This window comes from Peromyscus leucopus, chromosome 14 (assembly GCF_004664715.2).
Source record: "Peromyscus leucopus breed LL Stock chromosome 14, UCI_PerLeu_2.1, whole genome shotgun sequence".
Lineage (NCBI taxonomy): Eukaryota > Metazoa > Chordata > Mammalia > Rodentia > Cricetidae > Peromyscus > Peromyscus leucopus.
Genome location: NC_051075.1, coordinates 42,929,169 through 42,953,490, shown reverse-complemented (window position 1 = coordinate 42,953,490; position 24,322 = coordinate 42,929,169). Strand labels below are relative to the sequence as shown.

General features: G+C 42.0%; 1 protein-coding gene across 1 annotated transcript in view; it reads left to right on the top strand.

Moving 5' to 3' along the window:
- The first annotated feature begins 4,870 nt into the window (after nucleotides 1–4,870).
- Kcnh5 (potassium voltage-gated channel subfamily H member 5) overlaps nucleotides 4,871–24,322 on the top strand; it is a 297,452-nt gene continuing 278,000 nt past the window's right edge. Inside the window, exon 1 of the mRNA XM_028858007.2 lies at nucleotides 4,871–5,882. Within this exon, the coding sequence (XP_028713840.1) occupies nucleotides 5,810–5,882 (73 nt within the window). The 5' untranslated portion in view covers nucleotides 4,871–5,809. The remainder of the gene's footprint in view (nucleotides 5,883–24,322) is intronic.

Genomic DNA, 24,322 nt, shown 5'->3' with positions numbered 1-24,322 from the left:
GGACTGGAGACTGAAGCTGTTTCCCAGCCACACAGGAGAAGGGAAAGGAGGAGAGAACAAAGGCAAGAGTCTAAGAACTGACAGTGTGACACCTTCTCAGTGAGTCACATTCTGAGATAGGGAGGTGAGAGAGTGGCAACATCAGTGTGAAGAGCCGGGAGAACGTTGGTGTGAAGAGCGAGGAGAAGGGTTGAGAGAGCCCTTGTAGAGAGCTGAAGAGAGTGCGACTTAGGGACAAGCAGGCAGATTGGGCTGAATTGAAAGGGTTGACTTTGGAGGCCTTGAGCTTGCAGTGCAAGAGTCCGGGAGGACATGTGTTCTCTCTTGAGGCGCTCAGCAGCTATGAGGATAGGAAGACCTGTCTTCAAGTCTTTGTTCAGCAGGTGAAAACAAAGACCAAATCCTTAGGAGCTAAAGAAGATTTTGACACATTGTTTAAATCCCAGGGGTCTTGTTAGATTGAAGCATTGCTGTAGATCTGGGTTCTCAAACCTGATGGACATTGCAATCACCTAGGTAATGTTACAAAGGAATTTATGTCTGGGTCTCATCATCAGGAATTATGACTTACCTGGTCTGTGCCATGGCCTCAGCTTTGGGATATTTTTATGAGCTCCTCAGGCGATCATTAAATGTAGACAAGGTTGAAAATGGTTGTTCCCCTATTTTTTTTTTTTATTCCTAAAGCAAATTCAGAATGTATGCCAGCAGAAGACAGTCACAAACTGTAGGATCCTAGTGGCTTATTTATTTCATGCTTATATAATGCTCCTGGGTATAGGCTCTGCTCCTGGGCAGATGTTTTATTTACTGGATTCCTCAGTCATGGAGGCACCAGAAGAGGATCATGGGAAATGGATTCCTGGCTCTTATTTGCTCTTACCTGGAAGTAATAGTCATCAACACCTCCATTATATTTCAGTGATCAGCTCTATTTGCAGGAACACACCCATGTCAAGGAGGAAGAGAAGGCAATCCATTGTCTACGAACTCTAGAGATGACCCCACCTAGAGCGCCCAATGCGAATGAGGATAGGAGGCTTATACATTTATTTTCATACACAGTGCTTCTTACCTGTTTATCTACACTAGGTTAGTTGAGGTGGGGAGACTCTACAAGATATGGGGAGCACCATTCCACGGGCTGTGGCCCTAGACTGTGTAAAAAGGAGACAGCAAGCTGAACACAAACTCTCTGCCTCTCGACTGTGTTGTGAATGCAATGAGACCAGCTCCCTCCAGCTCCTGATGCCCTGGCTTTCCTTCATGATGGACTGTATCCTCAGAATGTGAGCCAGAACAAACTCCTCCCTTAAGCTGCCTTTGTCAGGGTATTTTATCACAACAATGAGGAAAATAAGTTATACACTTGCCATATGTTTGAACGGCTATCAAATAAAAGCACAATTTATCTTCACAAAATCCTACTAAACAGGTCTTTTTATGCTCATTTTTTAGAAGAGGAAATCATTCTAGGGCATATAAGCAGCAAAAGGAAGGCTGATTTCTGAGCAGTCTGGGTGTGGGGTCTAAGCAATGAGCCTTTGTACAATATTACTTGTCTACTTTGAACTCCACTAATAGATTCTGTGCTTGTGTAGTTGGGTTGGTGCGGAGGGAGAGGTCTGAGGTCTAAATGTAAGTGTGGGTCATGGTGCATGCAAGAGAATAAAGCAACGTTTGTATCTTTCATTGCTAGTGGTCTAGAAAGAGCATGGCATGAGACTTGGGGTGGAAGAGAATTGAAAAGATGGATGCCGTTGCTTAAGGAGGCCAACCCTAGAGGATGGCATGGAGAGGTCCTTAGGATCCCTTCCTCTTTTTTTTCCTAGCCTTCCACCCAAGCCTCTCTCTCACTCAGCACCTGCAGATTACACAGTGGATTTGTGTTGGCATAGCTCAGAAGACAGCCAAAGTGGAGAGAAGAACCATTTCTGTAGGGAATGGTATTTGGGCCATTTGTACATAAGGGCCCACATATTGCCATTTCTAGAAAATTGAAACATAATTACAGACATTGTTACATGTGCCACATTAAAAAAAAAAACTTCAAAGGGGGACTCCTTTATGAAAGAATTCTTTAGGTGACCAGGAGTGATTACAAATCATCACTACTCAATAAATTAATTTCTAAGTCTTTCCTTTTGCATGGTTTCCTATTAAATGGGAGCACATCTGCAGTTTACCCAGGTCATCCTGCTAATCCTGGAGGCAGTAGACCCTGCTAGAGGTCGAAACTCTTGGTCCTCACAGACAACACCTTCCTATTTACCATACCTCAAGACACAGAAGAAAAATCACAAGTGGTTCTGTTCTGAAATGGAATTTTGGTTATAAAATAAACAAATAATAGTAATGAAAAAAAAAAGCCCGTGACATTGAAGCTTTTAAATCCTGGCTCTCTCACCTGTTCAGTCCTGTGCTTTGGTCACAACATATGGACTCTGTCTGTAAAACCCTTTGAAAACGCTGTCTTGGCACCTTGCTGCAATCTGCCAGTGCACTCCTTAGGGCCAGGCAGTCCATATGCTGTTGCTGCTGCTGCTCTGCTTCCTTCCACTGTGATTTGATTGGGAGCTGTTGGAAGTTGTTGCTAGGCGTTCCTCTTTCCCCTCGCTGTGAGAGTGATGTCAATAAAGGTGGCTGGATGCTGTTGACTGTTTCCACAGGCATCCAAGATCAGGTTATTACTGACAAGGAGCCCTGGCTATGGGTCAGGAGTCCCTATTATAGTTTCTCTGCCAAGTGCTCGAAAGTACTGTGTCCTCTTGAGTGAGACACTTCATCTGTCTAGGTATCAGGGTTTTTTTTTTTTTTTTTTTTTTTTTTTTTTTTTTTTTTTTTTTCCTGAATGAAAATTTAAACCAGAAGATGAAGAAAAGTGTGTAACCGAATGTTTTGATATTTTGTAATGCCTAGTTGTTTTTGCTCCATACAGTAAGATAACCCAATTAAGGATAAAGAAGAAAAAAGGCGTGCCATTTTAATTAAATCTGTGGATGGAAATAAATGGAGACATTCTACAGTGATTGTGTGACTGCATCTTAATGGAGTCCAAAAGAGTTTCCTCTTTGGGAAGTGTGAGCTAATACACCTACAGAGAAATGATTAGGAACAGAGATATTTATATTAGATGGGAAATGCTGAGAAGCTAAGTCTTTAAATCAATACCCAGAGGCGAGATGTGGGCAGCTGAAGATGTGCAAGAGAACATATAGGCTAGAAATATTCCCTGTCAATGTTGATGATAGAATTACCATATCATGATAGGAGTCAAGGACAGAAACTTAGGCAAAAGATGTGTACATATTTTCAAACATTAGACCTGTATATTCACCACCCCAGGAATGGCTGAGTAATCTGGAATCTTTAAAGCACAGGTGTGTGTGTGGGGTAGCAGTGAAGTGTGTGTTTAAGATTGGGGTGGCAGTGCTGGGTCTGGGTATCAAGTCCTCCTTCTTATTTCTGTATCCCAACCCCATGTATACTCTGGCAGCTGCAGGGAGGGGGCTGTACTTCTAGGATGCATTACTGCCTCTAGCCTGTGGCAAGCTAAGCGCTTAGATTCAATCTGTGCTGGAGTCCCTTGTCATTTAACTAAGGACACCCCAATGTATTGAAGGGACATTCTGTCTATAGGGGAAAAAACTTGCCTCCTCAGCACAGCACTGCTTCAGATGGAAAGCTAGAATAAACAAGTGTTATTCCACAATGTCTCGATTTGATTTTTTTACCCCCCCCTCTCCCGAAGGAATCTCTGCAGAACTAACGTTTTTGCTTCCTGTCCACCTTTGAGGTTTGCTCAGCTGACCAAAGTCTGGGTGGACAGTGGAAATTTCAGAGGAGAGAAAATTACCGTAGGGTTAAATCTGGATCCTGGTGTACATTTAACTCTCTGCTATAGATGGACACATAAAGTAGGGGGAGAAGGAAGAGAGGGAGAGAAGGAGAGAGTGCCCCTTTTCAGTCATAGCCCCCTAGGGAGTTAGCAGAGGCTACCCCATTCTCAGTCAGTGCCTGCCCTCTGTTTTAGGAATCTTGACGGGTGATTATTTCTACAAAAGTTACCTTGCCCCTGGCACAGCCCGACCCCAGCAAAACAACATACACTCATTCAACTAACCTTTACCCTTTGTGCCCTGCCAGGGAGCCCTTTCTCTTCCCGGTGGGTTCTTGTCTCCACAGGCCCAGGTGGAGCCTCCTGAAAGGAAGTTTTGGCCTTGTCCTTCTTGGTGTGTGGCTTGTGTATCATATTTTGCCCAGGGGGCTTGTTAGCAAAAGACGGCAAAACTCCATCCTCAGCGTTCTTAGCACACTCATTTAGGGATAAGGCTCCCAAATTTGCATGTCAAGAAGTTCTTAGTGCATGTTGGTGCTGCAGTCTGGAGGCCAAAACAATGCCTTAGATAAAAGAACGCACTGCTGCGGCTCGGGTTGCCCTCTCTTTCCGTGTCTTCCCGCCCCATTCTTACTTGAGCAGTTTCCCTTCTGTGTGGCTGTCCCTTGCTTTTGGACTGCTTCTAACGGTCCCACTCCAGTCCGGGTCCTGAACGTACAGAGAGGGCGGCCTCTCCCCAGCCTTGCGCAGCAGCTTTCTTCTCGGGGCTTGTACCATTTTTCCACGCAAACGCTGCCGATTGTTATCGCTCTTGTCTGCATTTTTCACTCTTTCCTAGGACTCCTAGCATCAAGCGAACTCTTTTCTGAAAGTTTGGGTAGGGGGATCCAGCTCCCTGTTCTCCTCCTGCGTTCGGCAACCCCCGGGAAGCTCCCCAGACGCCCTGTAGGCGCCCCCGCGCGCCACATCCAGCCTGGGGCTCAGGGCCATTCGGGATGCCAGCCCTGCGCTCATACTCCATCTGGCTCCTGCTCCAGATAGTGGGGTTTCTCAGGGCGTCGAAAGCTCCCGTGTTGAGGCTTCAGGCGCCAGAGTCCGGAGGGGGGCGGTAGCAGCGTCAGGTGGCTGCTCTGCGTCCCTGAGCGCCACAGAGTCACTTCCTACTCGGCGCACAGCCTGGGCTGGAGCAGGAGCCCTCCTGCACCTCGACTCCAGGACCGGCGTCCGCCGGAGTTGCGGGGGCTTGGGACAGCGGCGGGAGAAGCTAAGATGTGACCCCCTCCCCTCATTGCCATTGCCCTCTCGGGTGCCTGTTTCTGCAAACAACAGCCTGCACTGGCCAGCGAGCACTTGCCTGGATCTTCGTGGAGAAGGGACCAGCCACTGGGCGCTCGCAAAGCCGGGCAGAAGTTGGACTGCCCTGGGCAGCTGTGAAACAGCTGTGTGAGATGGGTGGACTAGGAGACTGAGGGAGCAGAGCTAAGGAAGAGGGTCTTGCCCTGGGCTAGGGGCGGGGAGAGGGAAGTCGAGTTGCTTCTCGCTCTCTCCCAGATCCCGGAGTCGGCATAGAGAGAGAAATGCTGAGCCCGCGTCCGGGCTCCTGCCTCCGCGGCAGCATCTTCAGTAGCAGCCTCAGCATCAGCACCGGCGGGACAGCGACAGCGGGGGCGGCGCAGGCGCACTGTGCCCGGCGGAGCCTGCAGTTCCCCAGCCCCGTGTGCGGCACCGCCACAGTCTGGGCAGCGGCGGCCGGGGGAGCGCTACTACCATGAACTGCCTGGTCCTCCTCCCCAGAGCTGCTCATCCGGGTCGGGCTGGAGACACAGTCAGGGGACCCCGCCGCCGCCGCCGCGCCCCCTTTTCTTTCGTCTCCATCTCCACCACCTTTTCCTCTTCTTCTTCTTCCACCTTTTCTTCCTGCTTCCCCCCCTCCCCCGCCGCGGATCCTGGCCGCTGCTCTCCAGACCCAGGATGCCGGGGGGCAAGAGAGGGCTGGTGGCGCCGCAGAACACATTTTTGGAGAACATCGTCAGGCGCTCGAGTGGTAAGGAGAGTTGCAGTTCAGAACAATCCCCACCTCCATCCCGACCACGGCGCCCCCATCCCGCCCATCCCATCCTTCTCCTAAGGGGGGAGGGGGTGTAGGCAGTGGTACCTGGTGGCTTAGGGTGGGTGGGGGCCAGGAAGGAGGTGGTGGAGGGACGTAAGTTGCATCTGCTTCCTAAGAGATGTGCCCCCTCCCACCTGTCCAGACCTCAGAGTAGGAGCTAGGGAAGCGGGTGGGAGAAGCGGAGGTTCGTTAGAATAGGTTTGAATTTGCACTTTGATGATGAGTCTTTCCTTGTCCCATCGCTTCCCAAACAAGCTTCAAGCGCTGACTAAATTCGTAGAGTCAGTTTTTGGAGGAAGCTTTCTTTTTAAGTTGGGAACGACTGGGAAACGGGCTGCTTCATCATATTTAAGTCCCTGGGATAGCTTTTAGACCCACTGTGCACATACGAAAGTATTCCGCGTTAGGGCGAGCCATCTGAGTTGAACCTAAAAAAGTCAGTGCTTGGAACATGGGAAGGCAGTTACTAGGATCAAATGTGTGTTTAAAGTTTCACGTTTTTATTTTCTTCATTTTGTATTGGTTAATAGGCTACGTTTCACCTATTTCACTCGAGCAGAAGGGTAGAAGCAAAGCCACGGTTTCTGTGTTTTTAATGCACTTGGGGAAAAGATTTGAACAACACCATTCTACCTTGCTCTGGCACAGCAAGGCTGTCCTGCCTCCCGAGTGTCTTTAAAATATCACCAGTTTATGCTTGGCCTCCTATCTTCTGGATAGGAATGACTATATGTTTCACATTTAAGTTCATACACTTTTTATCTTCTGGGATTATACATCTTCTAGTTTTTTTTTTTTTTTTAAAAAACTCTTTTATGTAATTTTAAACTCCACAAGCAAACTGTGTGGACTATCACTTGAGGGTTTCTCTTCAAAATCTCTTCGTGGAGAACTCTGGGAAAGAGAATTCTGCACTTGGAGTTGAGCAGGAAAGCGGTGGGAAGGCTCTGTGTGGCTCCTGACTCCTTGTTCTGTCAATCACTCATGGAAATTTATGTGTGCGTGTGGGGGTGGGGGTGGGGGCTTACACAGCAGACACGATGTGGGTCTTTTGTGTGAAAATGTGGTTAAATGTGGTACACACAAATGATAACCAATAACTAGACACAGAGATGCTGGCTCTGAGGTGGTGGCTTAGGCAGTGCCACTGTTTAGATTGGTGTCTCTTTGAAAACCAGGCTTGCAAATTCATCCTTGGAACTGGAGTAACCTAAGGAGTTTTCTTTAAATGTCCATCCTGGAGTTTGGTTTGGAGCTTTGTGACTCTTTCTTCCACTTGAGGTCAATGTGTGATTCTGTACAAGTCTAGGGCAGCAGTGGGGCACATTTGGATTAAAAAGAAAAATAGCTTATAGTGTTGCACGGTCACTTTAATCCTTGCAATATTTTTAGCCATCCCAGTGTGAGGTTCATGCGCACTTTGCACTTTCAGTTTTTATGACAATATAAATTAAAATATAAGTTCGTAATGGCACAGAATGTCCACTGCCTTCTTTTATGAATATCTCACACAGACCTAGAATACAGGGAGCATTGTTGTTTAAGCAATCCAGTTGCTAGGGGGCCTTCAAAGGTTATTGGAATCAACTATTTACAGAGACATGGTGATTTTCTTTCTGACTTCTTTTCTTTAGTTGTTTCTACTTCATGCAGTTTGCCTTTTGAGAAGAGTTTTCAGGGAAGGTCTTAGAAGACCAGACCCATGGGCTCTCTGCCGCTCTCCTAGGTGAAGAGAAAGATCACGAGAAGCCCTGGATTGAAGCTTATCATTGCAGCATTGTTAGTGGAACAACCTTTTCAGGTTGGAACTGTGGGAAGGGTGTAGACTATGTTTCCATCAGATGTGGCTTGAAATGGAGACTTACATTGTGTGGCTCGGGCCTGTCTACTCCCGTCGCCTCCATTTTCTACCTACCAACTCACATATGAACAGTTTATCTTTTTTACACTTTGGGATTAGAATGGTTTCCTAGCTTAGTGCTTGTTTCACTGGCTGTCACCAAGCATGCGTGAGATTCACCTGTTTTGACATTTAAGAGTTCCACCTTTCATTGTCTATGGCTAGCTTTGAAGAGTAGTTAGACACAAAAGCTTGGGATTTTGTTGGGAATGTGTTAGATATTTGGGGACGATTCATGTCTATATGTAGTAAGCACTGAAAACCCTCAGCAAGTATCTGAACTGGAAACTGCCAGATGTGGTTGGTCTACCCATCCATGTGGGAGGGCACTCCAGCTGTCATTTCGACCTGATCTGGCAGTGAACTTGAAAAATTCATCCTAAGAGAGGGTTTAAGTAAGAGTAACAGATGAAATTCCTTCCAGGAAGGATCCTTATAGATGGATCAGGATTGTCACACTGACGATTTAATCATTCACCAACTTAGCAACATCGGGAATGAACTGCTGGCAAGGCTTTAGTGGGAAACGGAAGCCAGGGGGGCGGCATTTCCAGTCCATTGAAGAACTGAAGAGCCAGAGACCGGTGTTCTATATTGACTAGCTTTCCTTCCTCACACACTATCATTCTCTTTTGAAAGCAGATCTTGTACTGAAAGTCAGATAAACGTGTGTAGAAAGAGGCAGAGATAGATGTCAGGGAAGCCTACAGACAAAGCAAGTGGATAACAGACAGGCACCCAGATATAAAGACAGACACAAGGGGGGGGGCAAAACCTGAATAATTCACAAAGACTGACACAGAGAGAGAGAGACAACCAAAAACACATCCAGAGAGAGACAGAAACACACGTAGACACTCAGACACACAGATACACACACGGGAAAGGAAGAGGAAGAGAGGGAGGTCAGGAAAGAGAGGAAGTGATAGAGGTACATAGACAGATAGAGACAGAGAGAGAGAGAGACAGAGAGAAAGAGAGAGACAGAGACAGAGACAGAGACCGAGAGAAGAATGAGAATCAAACATTTGTATTTGTCCATGGGTAACTGGTGAATTGAGAGCTCAGGAAGTTAGGAATCTATCTATCAGACAACTTTCTGGTAATACAGAGCAAATGAGCTAGAGGGTGGCATATCGGCACACAGTTCTTGAAGCTGAGGATTTTATAATCAAACTCTGAAGTCCTCAGCTGCAGTGTCTAGGGGAAAATGCTACCTTCCATGCCCTGAGTGGCCACACAGGCTCTCCGCTGCTGTTTTCCTCTCTGTTTCTTTTTCTTCCCCTCCTTATCTAGTTGAGTGTTTTAAGCCAGAATTGCAGGTTGTTACTGGTGACTGTGTCTATAAAATAAAACAACACGAGTCATTATGTAGGATAGATACATTTTATAGCCAACTTTAAAATGGGAGAAGCAAGGAATGCTCCCTGTTAGTTTTAAGATTAAAGACTCGATAAAATAAATAAAAGGAATATGATAATTCTTAACTTGTAAACACTGAAAGCCTATTATTTTCCCCAGAATTTGTAAAGGTCAAAAGTATAAAGACAACAGGAGCATTTAGATAGGCATTAAAAATAGATTTTTGATTTTGATTGACATGTTTATAGGCTGTGGTGTAGCATTTCAATAATTGGGTACAATGTGTAATGATCAGATCAAGGAAAATAATGCATCTATCTACCTCTTTGAACATTTATCATCATTTTGCCTTAGAAATAGAATAGTCCTACTGGCTGGTTTGAAATATCAGATTGTCCACCATAGTGAAGTTTAAGTGTGTATTTGGCTATTTGGCTCAAAATGAGTTATCAAGAAGGGAGGGCTTGAGAACTGTGGGAAAGTTCATTACGTCGGAACAGCCCTGCTGTGGAAGCCACCTTTCCTGAGGAGCCATGGACCAAATCTGTGTTTGGCATCATCAGCCCCTCCTCTCTCTTACATGGTCAATGTTCATGCAAGCTATTGGTTAGTGTCAACTAGACTGTATAGAGATGTAAGCTCACATGTAGAATTAATTTCCCAAGAGACTTTCAGGTGGAATATTAGACAAAAACATTGTATCCAAGTCCTCAAGGTGCCCTTCCCTGCAGGCGGTATATTTCACCCAGGTGCTCTCTCTCTGAATCCCAAAGGAATAGTCAGCAATGACTAGTCTGGGTGACAGTAAATTAGGTTGCCATTTTTGAAAAATTATAAATTGAAATCAATGTTTTTTTGATGTGAAGTTATCTATTACTATTAAAGTACTATTAAAAATTGAGGATTTTTCACTTGTATGAAAAATTGGAAGTGTTTTTTTTTTTTTCTCTTTGGAGGAAAAGGACCCAGGAAAGAAGAAAACAGAGAAATGAGTGTTTTCTGAGCAGCTCATCTTTGAAGAGGTCCTCAGTAGATTCAATTTTCTATTTTTCTAGAGACAGCAGGCTGGGCAGGCAGTTCATTATCTCTGCCACCTCTCCCTTGCAAAAAAAAAGGATTCCAAAATAATTTTCATGCTGTAATTGATATTTAGAAACCTGGTGGTATTATAAGAAACCCTCAGGTGAGAAAATAGTGATCTGTCTGGTATCAAAACAAAAAAGGAAAAACAGCTTAATTATGACCCAACCTGGAAGGAACAGTGTAAAGCAGACTCTGGTTTCTGCTGGCCATGTCAGAAAGTTGTTGATATTTCTTGAATGGCTTTCTATAACATCTAAGACACTGTTGAGGAAATACTGATAAAACCACACATTGGTTTTGAAGCATCGGTTTACCCACGTCTTATAATGCGCCACTTTAATGTTGAAAGTATCAAAGAGGTTGAAATTATACTCACCACTTCCTAAATCATATTGACAAATAACCAAGAGCATCACCTCGCTCCTGAGCCTGCACTGCATTACATAATGAGCGCTGTGGACTGCTAGCTAAGGGCTGCTCCCCCCTGCACGCTATGGACTTCACCAGTGTCTGTCTTTCCCTGGATTCCAAAAGCAGCATGTATAAGAAATCCATTTACTTAAACCTTTTTCAGACAATCTTCTAAAAAAATTCTTTATGTTTATTTTATTTTATTTTTATTTATTTACTTATTTTTCCATTATATTTTTTTAATGGAAGGCAGTAGTAATGATTATTTTAATTGGTCATGACTGAGTGGATTTCCATGCAGAATCTTTCATTTTTACTCAACATTTATCTTCTACTTTCATTAGAATGCTAACTTGGAGGATCCATGCTTTCACACTCCCCGGAGTGAGTCTAGGCAGAGGTTATGTGGCCACCAAGCTTCCATGGTTACCATTTACCACAAGAGGTCACTATAGGTTCTATCACAATTAGTGGCTAGCCAATGTCTTTCCTTTTATTCTCTCTTCCCCTAGACCCTTCAATTTTATGACTGGGGGTGGGGTGGTCTGCATAGTTAGTGCTTTTGCATGAAAGAAAGTATATTAAACATAAGACAAACAAGAAACTCCAGTGATATGAGGTACTTACTTCTTTTAATTATTAAAATTTATCTAAATTAGTGGCAATTATTTAAGAGTCAATAAATATGGTAGTAATAAAATAGTAAACAGTGACATGATATTGGCTAGCCACACATAATGGATACTTACAATGTGATATTCATAAAATATGGTTTAGACTAATAGGGAACTTACACTATCAAATGAAAATTTAATTAGAGCACACATTTTCAGTGCAATAGCAGTATATATGAAATACAAAGTTTTCAGAAAGGTTCCATGTGTATAATGCTTTATTCTAGGGAGATGGCTAAGTATTTTACTATTTTCGCAGAGTTTTTTCCTCTAGCAGATGTTTTTATATAATTTATATTAGACTTGAGGCAGAGGTAGAGTCAGTTCATAACCACACGTTATTGAAAGAGAGCTCACAGGTTTATAGTTGTTTCCACAGCCTATCTGTAATTCCAGCCTTTTGATGTTTCCCAAAATTTGAAAATAAAGTTCAAAGCTAAAACAAATTATCTTCAAAGTTCTCCAAGTTATTAAACTCCAAGAGGCATGATTAGGAATGTATTACTCTGAGAGGTTCAATTTCCTGTGGATTAGCATATCCTGCCAGTGTAAGAGGCCAGATCTGGAAATATTTGATCAGATTAAGATAGCCATGATTCTTAACATAATAAATTAGTATATCAGACATTGTCTTAGCATTTGGTTATATGTAGATACTAGGACCTAACAAAGTGACACATTTGTATGTAGCATAGGCAATAGCTTTGTAATATACTAAGTTTTCATGTGGAAAGAAACAAGAAAATTAATGGGCAAAATAAAACAGAAATGAGCAGTGGTTCAAGGGGCTGGAGAGATGGCTCAACAGTTAAGAGAACTGGCTGCTCTTCCAGAGGACCCTGGTTCAATTGCCAGCACCCACATGGCAGCTCACAACTGTCTTTAACTCTAGTTCCCAGTGGATCTGGCATCCTCACAGACATACACGCAGGCAAAACACCAACACACATCAAATAAAAATAAATAAATCATTTTAAAAAAGCAATTTGGGAGCCGGGCAGTGGTGGCGCACGCCTTTAATCCCAGCACTCGGGAGGCAGAGGCAGGTGGATCTCTGTGAGTTCGAGGCCAGCCTGGACTACCAAGTGAGTTCCAGGAAAGGCGCAAAGCTACACAGAGAAACCCTGTCTCGAAAAACCACACACACACACACACACACACACACACACACACACACAAAGCAATTTGAAATTTTACTAAAGCTGATTGTTATTCTTTTTAGGGGATCTTGTCCAAGCAGAGAAATGTAACTATTAAGTGTAGAGTCCCACGAACTTTGAGAAGTAAGCAGTCTGAGATCTGAGCTTAGAGGCAGAATCCTGGAAGTTTCCAGCTATGATGATGTGCATATAAGGTCACGAGAGCTTAGAAATATCATGCTAGTCTTCAAGGACACAGGTTACACCTTTCCGGATCTCCCCTGTGCCGCACACAGAAAAGGCTGGCTGAAAAAGTGCAATTTGATTTTGCTTCCTAAAGTAACCAAGTTAATAATTGATTTTTCCAAACAGTTCTCATTATGTCCATGAAGTGAGCTGGCTAAGTAATTATGTAGCTGAAGATGTGTGTTTAATCACTGTGTGTATCTGAAAACAGGGATCATACAGCATAGGGTGCATCAGCAGTACCCAGGAGAGCATGCTTGTTCCCTAGTCCAACTTGATGTGCAAACAAAATATTCCCTACCATTTTCATTTTAATCTTCAGGAGGCTGAAGTGCTGGACTATTTTATATTAGAAAGAACTACTTGCCAATCTTCATATTCTAATTAAGCTATTTCGAACAACTCTGCAGTTAGGAGTTATTGATGGAGTGTTTTTGTCTTTTGAAATGAATCCTCGACTGTTTAAGAGTGCTTTACTGATTGTTGAAGCAGCTCACAGTCCAGCAAGCTAGCTGCCGATTGCCAGACTAAATATCGATCAACTGACATGTTATGGGGAAAATTTAACTTTTTTTTTTTGCGGTCCTTTCTGTCTATGCACTTCTTATTAGTTGTTTAAATCTGTCTATGCACTTCTTATTAGTTGTTTAAATCTTTGGACATTCCCTCTGTGGTTGATGGACTTTAATTTTGAGTTGCCATTTTCTTCTATATCTCTTTGCAACTGATAATTTCCAGCTCGTGAGCATCCCCCGCCCTGTCCTCTTCACACAGAAGAAAAAATTCATGTTTCCTTTCACAACTTTCCATATTCTCTCTCCCTTTATGCTAGACCCCATCTCCATTCCCTCATCCTTCCTTCTTCTTAGTGGCTTACATTCCCCGCTCCATCTCTCCTTTGCTCGTCCTCATTCCGTTTTCTAGAGCAGTCTCGTCTGAAGTCAGGGTTGGATCTCTGTCTTTTTTGTCCTGTGTGGGAGGTGACATCTGGAGTTCTCTTCTTGTTCTTCTCACACGTCATCTAAACTGTGGCCAGACCTGAACTTATTTATTTTTGGTCTTAAATTGATCAATTTTCTGTGGCATTTTCTCATGGCAGTCTAAGACCACTTTTATATTTTTTTTTTGTCCCGCTGTTTAGAAATCTTAGGTTTTTATTTGCCTTCCCACTCAGTATAATGTTAGTTTTACTCCCTGAGGAGATGATAAATCCTGAGGGGTAATTTTGCAGCTCCTAAAGATGTTGTGTGCACAGTGAGTGAACTTAGGGTCATCACTGAACAGACTCAGAGCATAGCTAACGTCCTATATGCTCAACATCCTATGTACAGCCCCCCAAAGGAGAATGCCTCATTAGCTGAGCTCAGAAACAAGACTTCGGGGAGTGAGGACCAAGTTAGGGAGGCTCTCTCATCCATCCCCCAAACAACCTGACTCTACTGGGAGAACCCTCTCAGGGAAGCTGATCATTTTATGAAACTGCGCTGGGCATTTACAAGGCTTCCAGCCTTCCTGTCTGGCTCCATCTCCCATCCCTTCCTGGCCACACTCCACAGTGGTGCACTGAGGCTCTCCAGGATTTTAACCTGGAAGGGCCGCTGAGGAGATGGGAGGACACACATGTCCCAGACATTACACTGTGCCTCATAGGAAGGGCTTACCACAGAGTTGCTTTTTCATATTCTTTTTGGATAAGGTAAGACATGGGAGATTTTTTTTTTACCTTTTTGATTCAATGAAGGCAAAATAGTAAATAACTAGAAGCCTCTAAAATCATTAAGTGGGCTTGAAAGCATTGAACTCACTTTATCAAGAGTTTCCTAATTTGTAGGCAAACCCCAACAGACAGATGAACAAACAAGACATCTGAGCACCACCTTGCAACCTCCAAACAACAACTTACTGCTTGGAGTAAAAGAAGTGTCAGTCTGGATTGCCCCAGTCCCAGACATATTCCGAGAAGTCAGAGGGAACAACAGAAACCCCCTTTAGTGTGTTATCAACCCTGTGAAAATGGCTCGGGGTGGGGTGGGGGGAGAAATGAGTTGAACTTGTAGATATTCCTGTTTCCCTTAAACAACCAGCTCCTATGGCATAGAGTGTAGAATGAAACACACACACACCAAAGCCTTACAAGATGAATTGTGTTGTATTGCACCCTGAAAAGCCTACTGTGCTAGTTGGTTTTCATCATCTTGAGACGTCTGGAAAGAGGGAACTTCAGCTGAGGCAATGCCTCCATCAGATTGGCCTAGGACATTTGTAGGACATTTACTTGATTAATGATTGATCAAAGAGACCCAGCCCATTGGGGGCGGTGCCAGCAGTGAGCAGGTGAGCAGGAGGTCCTGAGGCAAAAGAAATGTAGCTGAATGTGAGGCTAGAGAACAAGCTAGAAAGCAGCACTCCTCTGTGGCCTCTTCTTCAGTTCTGGCCTCCAGGGTCCTGCCTTGAGTTCGTGCCCCAATTTCCTTTCCTGAAATAAACCCTTCCCTCCCAGAGTTGCTTTTGATTCTGGTGTTTATCACAACAATAGAAACCTTAATTGAAGTTCTCACAAGTTTTACTGCCATTTATGTTTGATTGTCTTAAAAGGTTAACTCTGAAGAAAATATATAATCCCTTCAGAAAAGAGGTTGGTTGTTTGTAAAAAAAACATTTGTATATCTGTAAGTTTCAAAATGAAGCCTGAGTATTAAATAAATAATGCATTTCTCTCCTCTTAACTTGTTTAGCTTTTATCTCCCAAGATTATATAACTAGTGGATGTCTAAAGCTTTAGGTATTTTTAAGAAATTTCATTGCATTAGGATTCAACAACAATTGGTCATTAACTACACCAAGGTGGCTGTTTTCCATGTTGTGTGAGTCTGTGATTCTTGTGGTCAGCCATTGCAGTTGTGTTTTGCGCTAATGATTCTGACCAGCATAATCTTTAGAAATACATCGCACGAGCAAAACATTACTGTTTAAAGTGGAATGGAAACTGGGCTGGAGCGATGGCCAGTGAGTGAAGTTCTTGTTCTACAAGCCGAAAGTTCTGCATTTGGAACTCCAGCATCCATAGAGAAGTGAGCACAGCCTTGCACCTGTAATCCCAGTACTGGGTGGAGGGCAGAGACAACCAGATCCTGGGGAGGTTGTTGGCCAGCCAGTCTATAGAAACAACGGCAAACAGGTTCAGTGACAGACCCCATCTTGACAACAGAAGACGGAGAATGTTAAAGGAAGACATGTGACACTGATCTCTGGCCTCAACATGCACACTCATGGGCGCATACTTGCACACAAATATATATATAACACACACAAATACAACTTTGATTGTTGAGTATTTTTGTGGAAAAAAACACCTTCTGTAACATTTCTATTGTTCCTAGCAGCAGAATTTTAGGAATAGTTGCTGAAATAGCTCCTGCTTTCTGATCCACTTTGGTGAGATGGAGAATGATGGAGTCAATGCCATCAAAGAAACACAGAAACTTGAAAATGTACCTTTGATCTTGAAGGAGATGAAGTGTGGAGGCATATTTTTATCTTTGATGACAGCTGAACACGTTTGAATAAATTAACAGTTTTTTTTGCATATTTCAAACTCCCACAGTGATGGTCTGTTTAATGTTGCCAATATTATTATATAATAATTAGTTTCATTTAGGAAAGTATGAAGTGTATGTGTCTACACATGGGCTGTATTGTTACAGAATTGTAGGAAAAGGCATATTTTGTAAGGACATAAAAGATACCAGCCCTTTTATAAAAATGGGGAATGCATAAACCAGAAATCAATACTATAGATGGGGACATTTCATATAAATTAGTTATGCCTTTTTTAAGCCATATGTATCAAGATTTTGTTTAACCCAAATAAAATGTGCTATGTATGCTTCAGGGGACTTTTTCTGTTACTGCCACATGAAACTTAAATATATCTATAAATATCACTCGCCCAGAAGACAAGCTCAGAAAAGTAACATTGGCTCCCTGACTCAGGTTCACAAGTTTTCAGATGTTATTCAAAGTGCAGGAAGTCTGCTTAAGTTTGCCTGCTATCATTATTAATTATTGTTAATAATATAGTCTTTTGGGAATAGGTCTAGCTGAGTCCTTATCTCCTTTCTACGTAACATTTAAACATTGCTTTGCAGTTATTTGCGGACTGTCTTTATAGGACTAGGAACTGTTTATTTGATTCTCTTAGCAAAGATTGTTTTGTGTAGTGATAAACACACTAATATGTACCTTGATCTCAGAGACTGGAAAGGGAGACATCTACACAACAAACACACAGAGAACATCCAAGTAGAAACTGTGGTAGGCATTTTGAAGGAGAAGGAAAGAGTGCTGAGGTCACAAGTAACAGGGACTCATTTTGAATGGAAGGCAGTTTTGGGGAAGCGCTGTTAAAGTGATAAGAGGTAACCCGGAAGAAGAATATTGTAGGCAAAGTCCTAAGCAGAGAAAGGGAGAATGAGTGGGTACATTTGTGAAGCTTCAAGACCAATGCGGTTGGGATGACTGTGGGTAAAACGAGGAGGAAGGGCACCTGGGGGGCCATCCAAAGAGCCCTGGACAGATCTCCTGGACACCATGGTGATTTTTGAGGGTTGAAGGGAGAAGGCGTGTATGTCGGAGCCGACTCGATGATCACTGCAATGGTCTAAGCAAGAGGGGATGGTTGTTTGGCCTGGAAGGGTAGCAGTAGAGATGTCTGGAAAGGGATGTATCCAATATGTATCATTGTAGAACCATTAGGATTTAGCAATCAATACATTAGTGTCCCGAGTGGGCAGGTGTGGAGGATGACTTCTAGGCATTCGCCTCAGTGTCTGTGTAGAGAGGGAAGTTGGGAATTTTTCTTTGAGATGGGGAAACGGGAAGTTTCATCCTTCACCTTCCCACTTATAACCTCCTACCCCGTATGTCCCATCTCCCTACCCCTACTATTCTCCCTCTCAACCCTGGCCCTTGCTTTGATTTGGGATTAAAAGTGTGTGCTACTGCCCCCGGCTTTTTAATGTGGGATCTAACTCAGGTGATTATTCTTGTACTGCAAGTACTTTACTGGCTGAGTCCCCTTCCTGTCTCATTTTAGAATTACTGCAGTTTCTGGGTAGGTATGCCTCTTCAATTAGGACTAGATGAATATATTTAGAGAGATACCAGGTTGGCTTTCCTCACTGGCTGCTGTAGACCTTGGGAAAACTGCAGAATAGTGAAAGTAAAGTCCTTTCCCACCTCCATGTCTTCTTTCTCCCTCAATATTCTAGACTTCACTTGGTTGTCTTGCCACTTCTTAAAATATCTGACAATTCTTGCTAATACTCTGAAATACTTCTCTCAAAGATAATTTGCATAAAAAGTTGAGAGTGAGAAAGAACAGTACTTTAAACCCCCCAAAAGCATTTTTATCATCATTATTTTCTACTGTGTTTCTTTAAAAGTTGTTGCATATATTTAAGGTATGCAAGATTTAAAAAAAATGTGTGTGTATATATGTGTGCATGTACATATGTGTAGTGTGTGTGTGTGTGTGTGTGTGTGTGTGTGTGAACCAAAAGATCATCTCAGGGTCATTCATCACCTTCCACCTTGTCTTGATAAAGAGTTTCATGTTTGCCGTTAAGTACAGGAGGCTAGCTGTCCCATGAGCCTCTGGGAATTCTCTTGTTTTCTCCTACCACCTCACTAAAACACTGCTGGGATTACAGATGTGTGTGCTCCAACATCTGGCTGTATGTGGGTTCTGGGGATCTGAACTCAGGTTCTTACATTTGCACAGCAGGTACTTTATCCACTGAGCCATCTGCTCAGCTGCACTGTAAGGTTTTGACACACATCAGGAAAGTCAGGAAAATTAGTCTGTCCATTGCGTCCCATAGTGGTAATCTTTTTCCTTTATGATAAGAGCTAAAATCTGTGTTGGCAATTTTAGATATCTGTACAGTATTAATAACTATAATCTTTATGTCGTACCTTAGATAGCTGCATTTGTTCATCTTATCTGATGCCAAGTTTGTTCTCTTCCATCTACTTCTTTCCATGTATTTCGCTGTCCTGTTCCCATTGTTAGTGTCCTGAAGTTTCCAAATCTAAAAAGGATATAGCTTTCATAAAAAACAAAACAATAACATTGTAAAAAGTCAAATCTTGTTGGAGCAGCCCAGAGGAAAGCCGTTTCCCTCTCCTCCAGAACATCTGCACAAAGGAAAGAAATTGTCCATGTCCCATGACTTTATGGCATTTCATTGACTGCTTATGATCTTTCCTCTTCTAGAATTTTCTGTCAGCATGGATTCCTGATCTCCTTTATAAAATGGGATTAATATGGGGTAGTGTTAACTCAAGTGTGGTTACTTTCCTGTCACCTGAAGAAGTCATTCTGTGAAGAAGTGCTTCTTTATACTAAAACGAAACCAAGCAAAGCAAGCTCAGGTCCCTGTTCAGAAATACAGAACAGAGTCAGAGACAGTGACACCTGCTTCTGTCTTTTCCTGTGTTCACCAGCAGAATCCTATAACTTTCCTGTCCTGCTTTTCCATTTGTAGGAAAGGAAGAAGAAAATACACAAGACAGGCCCAGTCTTCCTCTTGGGAATTATCCTAGGATCTTCAAACCACAGGTTTTGACTCAGAGGGCTTGTGGTAGGGTCTTGTGCTGTTTTTCCCTTTGGGGGAGGGGGCCAAGTATGTGCAGAGTCAACAACACAGACTCTGGGAGAATGTCGAAACAACAAGCTCAGTTTATTCAGGAAGAGGCAAGCCTTATATACCCTCCACCCCACCCTGCGGAAAGTGATGAATATGCATCTGCTGGTGTGACATGCTGCCTCTCATTGGTCCAGGTCATCTCCAGATCATGTCTCAGCTGCTGTTGCTTAGGCCCTTAGGCAGACCCAAGTTGGCTCTCAGAAAGTATCTTTTTTACTGGTTTGGGCCGGCTGACACTTAAGCCTGTTAGGGATGAGTCATCCCACAAAGGTTTAGGGTGGCTCTCAGAGGTGATATTGCTGCTAACTACCAGGTGATTCTGGTGCAGGCTTTAGAGAGGTGAGGAACCAGATTAAAGTGTCCCAGACTGTGCTGAGCAGGAGACTTATCTCTTGGGCTGTATTTTTGGATTGCATCCGAGGGAGTCAGTTCAGAGCATCTACATTACAATCCAGCAATCTCTACTTTTGACATTTGGGACAAAACAAGATCCTATTGCAGCTGCCAGAATTCAGGAATTACTACACTAGATGAGTGTGGCTCCATCCCTGCACATTAGAACTGCTTGGGAAGATTTAAAAATAAATACCAATGGTTGGGAGTTCCTTTCTAGATTAACTAAACCAGAAGCTCCAGAGTGTGAGATCTGGGATGAACAACCCTCCCTCATGTTCCTAACTTCACGCTCTTTGAATCAAAGTGGAATCAAGAAATCCCTACAGAGACATTTATAATTTTTCATACTTGCTTTTAATTGATGAATTTTGTATATGTATTTATGTGATCAGTATGATGTCATGATGTATGTATGCATTGTAGGATGATCAAAATCAGTCTAATGACTCCATCACCTCAAATATTTGTCTTCTCTTTGGGATAAGAACATCAAAATTCTTCTCTGTTACTGATTTTGTAAACAGCAGTGTGTTATTTTCTCATATTGCAATAAAGCACCAGAACTTATAGTGTCCATGCCTACCTTCTGTGTTCTTTTGCCTACCACTCTACTTTTTCAGCTTCTGGGAACCATGGAAGCATTCTCTCTCTCCATTGTATATACCAATGTGTATGTATATATCACATTAAAATAGTTTTTAAAGTTTCTAATGACCCTTAAAAAACATTTTGAATCAAGGGCTTATGATTCAGGTTATAAGCTTCTAATACTTGAGGGAAACTTGATCTCTTTATTTCACATCTATTTTTAGAGGAAGCCAGGTTGCATTTTCAAGCTCTGATCCTTTGTAGAAATCTATCCAAACATCTGCTGAGGTGCAGAATCATAGCTTCTGAAATCCCAGCTCCTGGTGGGGAATCATGTCTGACTCTTAGGTACCTCATAAGGACCATATTTGTGTGTTTGAGCCTTCTGGAAGTGAAATGTTTGTAAACATCTTTAAGGGTTTGAATAGCCTGGATACCAAGGGAAGTTCAATATTCTAGAATCCATGGTTTTCTGTGCTGTGAAAGTGAGGACACACTTGAGCTAGAATCCTTGTCAAGACTGACTGATGATAACAATGATAGTCACTTAGAATTCTGGGAATATCCTTAACCACATCATGCTACTGACAATCTAGGATTATCCCACTTTCTAGATTCTAACTTGTCTCCTTTGCAGTGAGTTATTCCTTTGTAATCAAATTTCTTTTTCCTATCCTGATTTAAAGCTGAAAGAAATTAAAATTTTCTGGGAAGTAATTTTAATTAAATTTGCTCTCTTGTTCTTAATATTTATTAATGATATCAGATTTCTCATTTGTTGAAACAAGAAATGTATGACTTCAGGGAGATAATAATATGAACATTTTGTATACACACAGTGTTTTGCCTAATACATATGCAGATTTGTAAAATGAACTCAACAACTTCTAACTTAGCTGTATTTATTTCTTACTGTTTGGTGTTTCATTTTGTGATTTTTCTTTCCCTGATATAACTGCAGGTTTCAATTTGTAGGTCCAACATGAGGAAGTGGGGTATTTTTTGGTTCTGTGCTTGCACATGTGGGTGCTCACACACTCCCTAAACACACTGCTAGCTGTTTCTACAGTTATGGCACAGTTGTGAAAAAAAATCTTGCTGATTAGTATGCTGTAATATTTTATGAAGATTTTTGCTCTAATAGTTTATAAAGATTTTGCTTATATTACTCATTATTAGTCTCCATAATTACCCAGAGTTGTGCTTGTAACTGTTGTTCATTTGTGTATGTAGAAACTGATAATTTAATTGAAATCCCCACGTTTTTCATATTACTTTCTTGGTAATGTTGAGAATCGATCTGAATGTGGAGAGTAGGGTGTGACTGGATGATCAGTTGGACTTGGATTGTTGTGGATGTTTACCAGTTGATGACTTCTTATATGAGCAATATGGAAAATATGTCCAGTTGTGGTTTTATAGAATATCCAGAGATGATAGCAAGCATCTTTACAGCTGTCCTTCATAAGGCCAGAGCATATTGTTAAGACCCAGTAGGAAGGGATGGGAAATGACATAATCTGATTACTGTCATAGTCTAAATGGTTAGTCTCAAATTCGAAGCATAAAGATGAACAGATGACATATCTCCTAGACTATTGTAAAACCTTATGATGGCCTTAAAATTATTTTTGAGTTATTAGTTTTGATTGATGGTGTGAGCAAACAGTACTGTGTACCTGTGATATATCTTAACATATTCAATGGTATTGATGGAACTCAAGTGGATATTTTAAAAATGGGTTTGAAACAATACAAAACATCCACTGCCCACATTTGGTTCAAACTTCTATTTTCTTTTCCATAGACAACTCTGTCTCCAAACTGATAAGAGGAGTAATCCCTCCTCAAGAGGCTGCTTTCAATCATTCTTTCATCTGTAATTGATCTACTTTCCACCTACAGTTTCCCTTAGAAAGAGTTTGACTACACACAAACCTCTGTGTAGAGTTAGAACTGGGGGAACAGGTGCTCTGCTTTTGACCTAGCACCTGGGTTCTCTGATCCTCCGACTTGTTGCTGATGAATGATCAGAAAGATGGGAATGGAGATATTTCCTGGATTAAAGACAAGGGGTGCACCATCAGAACAATGCATCACAGAGTGGGGCTCCTGTCATGGCTGCTTTTGTTAATCATTTTGTTATCATACGCAGATATTGGTAAATAAATGAAATGCATCACCCACTAGTGGGTAGTGATGGCTGGACCTGCTGAGCGGCAGTCTTTTTAGACGTTCCTATTGCAGAGCCGTGGGAAATGGTTGAGTGGCAGCAGGAAGAGATTATAAATGGCAGAGCCAACAAGGAACAAGCAGAGCTCTGGTTCTAAACCTAACAGATGTTTTGAAAGCACAAGTGTTTATTTGTAGGGAGGTCTGCAAAGCCTTTGGAGGGTTGCTTAAGGCACGTTTTAAAATCTGTGAGATGCAGCCGATGTGGAGTAGAATTGATTCGGTGAATTTTAACACACTTCAAAATTGAAATAGATTATAAAATAATACAGAACATGTAGCAAATGTTGGTTAGAAAACTTTTGGGGCTGTGCCTTTGTGTGGACGCACACTTTGTGTGCATTTCTTAAAATAAACTTTGGTTTATGAAAAGCTTGAAAACTGGGTTTTTAAGCAGTTTCTGGAAGGGGAAAAAAGGCCCAGTTTAGCAAGCATCTTAGGGTTTTAACCTTCCTCTCTTTGTGAAAGCACATGGGGCCCATGTTTCTAGGACATTGGGAATCCTTTCAATCAATAAGTAACATATATTGCAAAATTTTGAAAAATTGTTTTTAAATTGTCAAGTGAAAGTGTACAATTTTTGTATATGTTTATGGTAAATAATATGATGTTTTAGTATATAAGTGTATTGTAGAAAAGCTAAATCAAACTACTTAATATATGTACTCCATCACATATCTCTTTTGTTATTGAGACTAAAATCCACTCCCTTGATGACTTTCAAATATACAATATATTGCTGTAGCTCTAGTTGCCATGGAAACTGTAGCTCTCTCAAACTTACAGTTGCTAACTACAATTGTGTGTCCTTTGACTTCATCTGTCCAGTTCCTCAACCCTTCAGTCCCTGGTAATTTAGCACCATTTTTTCCCCTCTCTGTTCTGTGTGTTTAAATTTTATACTTTGTGCGTAAGTGGATACATCCAATGTTTGTATTTGTCTGGCTTATTTTACTTAATGTAACAACAGAGTTTCATTTTAAAAAAAGAATGTACATTATCCCATTATATAGATTTCATTTTATTTATACTTATTATATATATATATATATATATACATATATATATATATATATATATTACATTTTGTTTGGCCACTTGTTTAATGTGTGCAAGAGGAGGATGTGTGTGAGTAGTCCTCAGTGAATGTGCTATAGAGAAAGCAGAGCTGAGGCGATCCCTAAGTGTTAGATAGGCAAACCGATACAGGAAAAGTATTTTGAGTAAAGAGTTAACATCACTGATGAGCATATTTCAGAATTGATTAAGCAAGTGACCTAAGCCCGACAGTGTAGACTTCAGGAGTAAGAAATAATATATTTATATTAAAAGGAGGGGTGCTTGTAAGTGTGGGGATGGATTTGAAATCTGATGATGCAGGCAGTTGGGGTTCCTGATCTGGATGAAGAGGGATGGGGTTTCAAGAAAACGAACTGACATTGGTTTGAATGTAAGACTGAAAAACAGGATGAGTAAAGGCAGGGTATAGCTCTGCAGCCAAACGTCAGTCAGCCCACTGTGAGTCTGGTCATTAAGTGTATATGTTATGAATTAGAGAGGGTAAGCTAACCTGGGCTGAGAGAAGAAAGAAAATCACTTTTGATGATTATAATCTATGCCATAAGAAATGAAA